Source organism: Echinops telfairi, unplaced genomic scaffold (assembly GCF_000313985.2).
Source record: "Echinops telfairi isolate 266 unplaced genomic scaffold, ASM31398v2 ScPeMD7_7404;HRSCAF=8442, whole genome shotgun sequence".
NCBI lineage: Eukaryota > Metazoa > Chordata > Mammalia > Afrosoricida > Tenrecidae > Echinops > Echinops telfairi.
In genome coordinates this window covers 1,683,918-1,692,229 of record NW_022111304.1, presented here as the reverse complement: position 1 = coordinate 1,692,229, position 8,312 = coordinate 1,683,918, and the positions used below count along the sequence as shown (strand labels likewise).

The 8,312-nt window shown below is 54.2% G+C and overlaps 1 protein-coding gene across 1 annotated transcript in view; it reads right to left on the bottom strand.

The window, feature by feature from the left end:
* ITGA5 (integrin subunit alpha 5) overlaps positions 1–5,758 on the bottom strand; it is a 21,416-nt gene extending 15,658 nt beyond the window's left edge. Inside the window, exons 1-5 of the mRNA XM_004716898.2 lie at positions 5,751–5,758; positions 3,202–3,335; positions 440–552; positions 225–345; positions 5–28 (exon numbers count right to left, since the gene is read on the bottom strand). Coding sequence (XP_004716955.2) covers positions 5–28; positions 225–345; positions 440–552; positions 3,202–3,335; positions 5,751–5,758 — 400 coding nt within the window. The remainder of the gene's footprint in view (positions 1–4; positions 29–224; positions 346–439; positions 553–3,201; positions 3,336–5,750) is intronic.
* Positions 5,759–8,312: the final 2,554 nt, after the last annotated feature.

Genomic DNA, 8,312 nt, shown 5'->3' with positions numbered 1-8,312 from the left:
TAACCCTGCCCTGCTGCCAAGCTGAAATCTGTGAGGGGAGAAGGTGATGAGGGTGGGCCTGGATGGGGGGGTCGGACAGAAAAGGGGTGAGGGAGAGAACCAGAGAGCGGGCCCTCCCTAGACAAGCCAGTGAGCATGAAGGCTAATGGGGAGCAGGCAGACAGCCTGGAACACACGGAGAAGTAGAGAAAGCTGACGCGGACACAGGCCCTTCTTGTCCCTACCCGAGCGGCACGGCGCGTACTCCAGAATGCGGGTGAAGTTGTCTGTGGAGAGGTAGCAGGTGCCCACGGGGTCCCTCAGGGGGTCCTTCTCCGTGCGCCAGCTGTAGAGTGGAGCACAGGCCTGGGGGTGCCGGAAAGGAGGGGCTGCAGGGTTACTGGGCCCCTCACCCACCCACTGCCCATCCCCAAGGCCACAGAGCCCACCCACCCCTCACCAAGATGGAAGAGCCGTGCGCTCGAATGGTCGCCCCAAACCATTGCAAGGACTTGTATTCCACCGGCTCCTTTCCCTCTGGGCGGGACACGGACGCCTCCAGGATCCGAGAGCCTTGGGCACATGAGAGAGGGGAAGTCTTGCGGGGCCCAGGGCAGCCTCACCCTCTTTCCCAGGAGGGTCCTGCCCCTGCACACACCCCCCACCACCCTCCCCAGCCTGGGGATTCCAGGCACGTCCAAACCCTGGGGTGTCATGACTCAATGGGAGAGGGGTGGAGAAGGATCATTTTGCACAGTCTAACTTACCACTCCCCTGCGTGTGTGTACACACACACACACATACACACACACACACAGAATGTGGAGGTTCTAGCGCTGCTTCCCCCCTCCTCAACACTCCCCCCCTCCTGTCACCTCAGCTGGACCCTGGATGCTCCTGGAGAAGAGTGGGTCAGGAGGCTGGCTGGCAGCACTGCTTGGCTATTTCCCAAGAGACCAAACTTCTCTGGCCGCATCCATCTCTCTAACAGCGTCTTACTCCACTTCTTTTCTTGACATCTCAGTTCCTTATGTCTCTCTGTTCTCTCTGCCTCTTTCCAAGCCCTGCCTCTACTCTCCACCTGACAGCCTTCCTCCTCCTCCTTTGCATTTTTCCATCCTCCCCATGGTCGCTCTCTTTCATCTCTATCTCTGTCTGCCCCTGTGTCCGCGCTCCTGTCTTTCTCTCTGTAGCCAGACTGCTTGCGTTCACACCCCGGCCCCATCATTGACTAGCTGTGTGATTGTGGGCCAGGTGCTTCACCTCTCTGTTTCCTCACCTCCAAAGCGAAGATCACACCTCAAAGACTGAATCTACACGAAGCTTCTTGCCGTAGAGTGGCGCTGCCCCTTCGTGCCCGAGATTGTGCATCTTCACCAGAGCCGGCCGCCTCATCTTTCGTCCACAGTGTGGGTGGTAGGTGAAGCAGTCCAGTGCTTACCCACGACACCACTTGTGGTTCTTAGGAGCCATGGAGTCGGTTCCGACCCAGAGCGACCTTATGCATGACAGAATAAGACACTGCCCAGTCCTGCACCACCCTAGCTTGAGCTGCGGTGTCAGTCCATCTCACTGGGAGCCTTCCTTCCTTCGCTGCCCCTCTTCTTTACCAAACATGAAGTCCTTCACCAGGGACTGGTCTCTCCTGACACGTCCAAAATTACTCAAACTCACTCGGGTCAATGCTGACTCAGAGCGCCCCCCCTGTGGGTCTCCAAGGTGGTAACTGTTTAAGGGAGTAGAAAGTCCAGTCTTTCTCCTGAGAAGCTGCTGGTGGCTTTGAACTGCTGGCCATGTGGATCACAGCACGACAGGTAATCACTACACCACCAGGGCTTTATCACTAGCGTTCCTTAGTAACACCTCATAGGGTGGTTGAAAGAATCCTTTCAAGTGAGTTGATGCATGTAAAGAGTTGATGACAGGGTCTGGGGCACAGTATGTGCTCTGGGAGGGTAAACAAACAAACAAACAAACAAACAAACTCACTGCCACGAGTCAATTTTGACTCATAGTGACCCTACAGGACAGGACAGACCTGTCCCTGTCTCATAGTGACCTAGGACAGGGTAGAACTGCCCCTGGAGGCTTCCGAGAGCGTAACTATGGGAGTGGAAAGCCTCGACTTTCTGCTACAGAGCGGCTGGTGGGGTCGTTCACACTTCTGATCTTGCCGTCAGCAGCGCAAGGTGTAGCCCTATGCTCCCCGGGGTCCTGCAGTAGGTTCCTCTAGGGCAGTGGTTCTCAACCTTCCTAACGCTGCCACGACCCTTTCAGACAGTTCCTCATGTGGTGGGGACCCCCAACCATAAAACTATTTTCGTTGCTACTTCATCACTCTAATTTTGCTACTGTTATGACTCTGAATGCAAATATCTGATAGGCAGGATGTATTTTCATTGTTACAGATTGAACTTCATTAAAGCATAGTGATGAATCACAAAAACAATATGTCATTCTAGATTGTGAACTATTTCTAATGACAAATAAATGAAATGTTGTGTGGAAGCATGGTATAGCATGGGTCACAGTCTAGACACCGGGTGCTCATATGTGGGCGGATCTGCATGTAGGCAGACTTGCCTGGAGACAGAGGAGCCGTGTCTTGGTTCCTAAGACCATCAGAAATACGTGTTTTCCTATGGTCTTAGGCGACCCCTGTGAAAGGGTCGTTGGACCCCCAAAGGGGTCGCAGCCCACAGTTTGAGAACCACTGCTCTGGTGACTAGAGTCTAGTCTGCTTCCTTCCCATCTACTTTGCATTTAATCCAGACCCTGAGCTCCTTGGGAGTGGCAGCCTCATCATCTTTAAATCCCCTGCAGCACCAGCGGCGGCGGAGGCGCTGAGCCCATCTCGCACACCCATCTCGCACACCGTTACTTAAGTCAGGGCTTAGTTAAATGAATGGAATGGTCTGAGTGACTCTCCCTGTCTTTGTCTGTGCTGTTGGCCCGGGCCTCCTGAGCTGTGGGTGATTCAGGGGAAATGAGAGCCACATGTTTGTGAATCATGCCCGCCCTCCTTGGGCTGGGCTGAACTGGGAACTTGGTGCGAGATCCTGAGGGGGCAAGAGAACCGTACCCAGGGCACGTGGCCACTGGGGTGCTGGGCAGGCTCCACCCCTCTCTCCACGCACCACACAGGTCCCGCCCCCATGTTAGTAGGGGGGGGGCGCGACTCTTTCCTCCCTATCCTCCTGAGTCTATCAAAGGGCTGGTTACCTTTGCTGTCAAACTCAATGGGGGTGCACTGCAGTGAGGCGCTGGTGCCCCAGGGGCAGAGGTAGACAGCTCCCCCCTGCAGCACTCCAGGTTGGCTAGTGTTGGCCTTGGGCGCGCCCACCAGCACGCTGACCCTGTGGAGGGAAAAGGAGAGGCTGTTCGTGTTGCCCCAAGTTCCCCGGAAGCAAAGGAGGATCTAGTCTGGGGCCGCTAGGCCAGGGCTGCCTGGGGGTGGGGTGGGGTAGGTGCCCCCTGGTTGTATTTATATCTCAGAAGATGCCACAGATGCCAGAGGCACAGGCTGGAGTCAGGCGGTCCCCATGTGCCGCTGTCACTAACACTCCCCCTCCCTCCCTCTCCTCCCCGGCCGGCCGTTCTCTCTTCTCTCCCCTCTCCCCCAGCAATGAAAAGAAATTGAGTCAATTTCCTAAGAAGAGGGAGCAGAGGGCCTGGACCCCAGTTTCTTCTGCTCCCCACGTCTCTCTTTAGATTAGATATTCCGGTGGCCTCTCACCTAGCAGGCTTATACCCAGGCAAAGCCCTTCCCTGAGCCACCACCCAGCCAGGCGTAGGGCTGCCCAGCCCTGGGTGTGTGGGAGGAAAATGTGAGTCTTGGAAATCAGGCAGCCGAGAAGTGAGAGGAGTGGAGGACTGGTGGAAAACGCTCATTCCCCTGGGCCTGGGCCTGCCCTCTCTAGAGACCCCGCTTTGGACCTCCCCAGTGTGGCTGGTCTTTGGCTCAGCCTCTCACACATCGTACCCAGGAGTCTGAATCCAGATCCACTTGTCTGGTGCCCTAGCTCCATACGTGGTCCTTCTGTTGCTCCTGAGACACGCGGAGAGGTCGTCTCTGATGGGATCCTTCATAGTGGGATGGGAGCCTTCATAACTAAGGTCCTGGACAATCTGCCAGTCACCGTCCCTGGCCCCATCCCTAGCCCCTTGGTTCCAGAGCCTCCAGCCAGCTCTCATCTGCTAGGCTTTGTCCTTCCGGCCCTCCCAGGAGGACTGCGCCTGGCAGTCTGGGCAATTGAACCTGGCCCTTGGACCACTGTCCCTGGTAGCCTTGGTCCTTGCCGCCGGCTGTATCTGCCTCTGCTGCTTCATTCCTCTGTCCCTCTGCCCCCTCCGTTGCTTCCAGCTTTGGGGTTGACTCTCCTTCTCACTCTGATCTTGGACTTGTCCATCTCTAATGATCTCGGTGTCCTCTCAGCCTTCACGATCACCATTTGCCTGGTGTTTGGGAACACCTTTCGCAGCTTCTCTCACTAGGAAACTGGAACTGTGGTAGAGGCCCTTTAAGGTAGGAGTATCTTCAAAGTGGACCAGATACGCCGAATGGGAGAGGGACGGGAAGGGTGGGATCCAGGTGGCCTCATTGATGGCGACCTCATGCACCGCAGACCTGAATGCTGCCTGCTCCTGGGCTGTTGTTGCAGGAGGGTCAGGGGATGCCTGAGGGGGAAGGTAGAGCCAAGTGGGGAACCAGGTGGGGGTGGGCAGAAGAGAGCTCCTGGAGTGATGGGGGGTGGGGTACCAACCTTGGTTACGCTGGGGACAGGAAATGTTTACTGCCTGTAGCTTCCTGTCAGTTTCCAACCTCTCACTTCTCCGTTTGTCTCCCACTCACCATTTGTCTCCCCCCCAACTGGGCCCCACCCCTCTCAGTTGGGGGCGGGGGTAGGGTGAGAGCTGGCCACTCTGCTCCTAGAGGACCTGGCCGGCTGCCCATTAGGTGAGACTGGTTGTGGGGAGAGGAGGAGAGTTTGCATTGTCCCCGCTTTGAGCACAGAAAGAAGGGACCACCCTTCCTGAGAACAGCTCCAGGGAACTTGGCTGGTCCCTCAGACTCCAGAAAGCTGGAAGGGCCACTGACCTGCCCTAGACCGGAGGAGCTGTGGCAGCAGCGGCAGGGAAGAGTCCTGGGCCAGGAGCCAGGAGTCCTGGTTCCGACTAGCTCAGTGTGCTCTGGGGCGATACCCTTTCCCACTGAGTGAAGAAGTTGAACCAGGTTATCTCAGAAGCTCTGAGAAGCTCCTTTCTGGAGAGCACAGGGGCGGGCCTAAGGGATCCTCCCCCAGTCCCAATTCCTCTGCGGGTGGAGCTAGGCCTGAAGACTTCTAAAGGGGCCTGAGGAGGGAGCTTGGAGTATGATGGCAGGATTGGAAGGCAAGAGATTAGGCCTTACCAAGTGTGTCAAGCCCACAAGGCCCAGCTCAGGGGCACATCCATTCAAGCTTTGTGAAGGGGCAGAGGCCTTACATACAGGCAGGGCCACAGTCTCAGCGCCAGTCCTGCCCCTGACCACCTAAAACCAACCAACTAACCAACAAACCCTCCATTGCCGTCAAGTGATTCGTAGCAACCTGATCGGACAGAGAACTGCTTCGTAGGGACATCTTTCCCCACAAGGCGGCTTGTTGCTTTTTAGACGACTTCAAGCCAGTTCCAACTGAGAGCAATATGACAGGCAACAGAAGGAACCACTGCCTGGTCCTGCTTCATCCTCATCCTCAGGCTGTTCGAGCTCCCTATTGTAGTCACCGTACCCCGCCATCTCACGGAAGGACGTCCTCTTTTTTGATGACTCTTGACTTTTCCAGGTTCCCACCTGGTAACATGTCCAAAGTACGTGACATGTCTCACCATCCTTGCCTCCAAGGAGCACTCTGGATGAACGTTTTCCAAGACGAAGCGGCAGGTGGGTTTGAACCTCTGCCCTTTCAGTTATCAGCTGAGCACTTAACCACCGAGATGCCAGGGCGCCTTTTCCCTGGCTGCCACCCATGCTTCTTCCTGAGGATCAAGTGGCCCTTCCATCCCAGCTATCCCAGGTCAATCCATATAAACAGTGCTCTCCCCAAGGGAGGCACCAGGGGCCAGACAGGCCATACCAGAGAGCTTGCCCTTAGTGCCCCACTCCTAGTGTCTGCTTCCCCAGCCCCCTGCAGTTGGGCCCTCACGAGGATCTAAGAAGGTAACAGGGGAGGGTCCTCAGGCTATTTTTAATTTTTCAGAGAGCCTAACGGAAATCATGCATCTACCTGATAAGAGAGCTCAGGCTAACTAAAACCTCAAATGTATTTGCTTTGGGCTGGAATTATATCAGCTCATGTGGGGAACCTGGTTATCTCATGCTGGTCAGAAGCTCTGATTGGCAGCTATAGATATTTTTTGGTTAATAAAAAATGGAAAAAGGAATTCGTTATCCCTTACTTAATACAGTTTTGCAGATAAACTTGGGGTGGCGGGTGGGGGGTTGGAAGCGGTCCAACAGAAGAGAATTGGCACCATTTATTCTGGGGCCTGAGAACCCTGAAACCCTGGAGTTGTTCTCTGGGGGCCCCAGTGACCACAGCTGGAAGGCATGGGACAGCATCTACTGGCTGTTCCACTTGCTGGTAAAGTTCCTGACACACCTTCCTGCCTTCTTCTAGAACAATCTCCTTTACCTGTTCTATGTAGAGTGCCCTAAGATATCATTAAAAACTTATTCTGTTCACTGTACGCCTTTTCATAGCATTTGAATTCAATAAAGGAAAAACCTTTAAAAAACAAACAAAAGGAAAAACCTTTTAATAATAGCAACAACAAAAAAATGCCGCTTTAAGAAAAAGCTCAAAAAAACTGCTGACCTAGCCTTATGCCCCATTTTTAAGATGAGAAAACCAAGTCTCAGAGAGGTAAGGTAATATTTCCAAAGGCTCTCAGGGTCCTTCCTATCATAAAAGCTAGAAGCCAGGACGCCTGGGTCCCAGGCCTGTGTTCTGGTCTACCTCACTGCCAGTTGGTCTGTCCTCTCCTTTCCAGTGTCTCCTCAGCCAGGTTTCTGATTAACCAAGTCTGCGTTCAATACACAGTTACTGTTTGACTCTGGTGGCCTGACGAGGTGGGGGTGGGCAGCTGCAAGTGGACCAGGTCCTCCAGCAGCCCTGAACAAGCCGGAGGACAGCAGCTTCTCTCACAAAGTGCTCAGAGGGTTTGAACCTCTGCCCTTTCGGTTTGTGGCTAAGTACTTAATCACTGAGCCACCAGGGCACCTTTTCCCTGGCTGCCACCCATACTTATTCCAGACGATTAAGTGGCCCTTCCATCCCAGCTTCTGCAGATCAAGCCAATAAACAACGCTCTCTCCAAGCGAGGCACCTGGTGCCAGGAAGGTCATGTAAGAGCTTGTCCTTATTGTCCCACTCCTAATTTCTGCTTTCCCAGTCCTGCTGCAGTTGGGTCCTCACGAGGATCCAAGAGGGCAGTAGTGGAGCATCCTGAGGCTAGTTTCAATAGTTCAGGAAGCCAAACGGTGCATTCAAAGGGTATGTCTGCCTGGCTAAATTGGAAGTGTTGCCTCTGTGGGGTTGTACCAGGTGGGGGATAAGGGTTCAAGGATCTGGGTTGAGGCTAGACCATCTTTCCAGCTTGCACCTGGGCCAAGTCACTGCCTTTCTCCAGGCCTAGGATTCTAAACTCATCAAATGATGGGTTGCTTTTGAACAGCCCCTAGAGGAACTTCAGTTTGAAATCTCTAGGACTCCTAAAGCTTCTCTCTCTCTCTCCCTCCTTATGTGTGTGTGTGCATAAGACTTGTTCTGCCCAATGCAAGGATTGTTCTAAAGATCCAGGGGGAAAATAGACATGTAAGCAAGCGCAAAAGGAATGTGAAGGGATAGTATTACTATCACTATTTATAAGCAAGCACTAAAAGCGAGTAAGAAATAGAGAAAAACTTAAGACAAAGAACTAAGCAGGCAGGGAGGGGAGGCCCAGAAATAGCAACAGCTACTCTGTCAAAACCAAGCCTCAGGTGCAGGGTGCCCTCTATGGACTAGGCCCTCTCATACACCCGATCTCATTGCAGCTTCAGAACAAAAATCCAGTGAGTGGTGGAGCCAGGCATTGCCTCCAGCCTCCCCTCTCTCCCAGGAAAGTCTCTGGTGCTCAACTCTGTCCCTTGATGCTGTCCCAGTGCTCAGCAGAAGGGATGCAGGAGAGGGGGAGAAGAATACTGTGGTGCTCTCTCTCTTCCGCCACAGGTGAGGGGCTAAGTTTGTCCCTGGTAGGGGCTGGGAGGCTGAAGGCCCAGCTGTGGTGGGAGGTCATCAGGGAGGCAAATG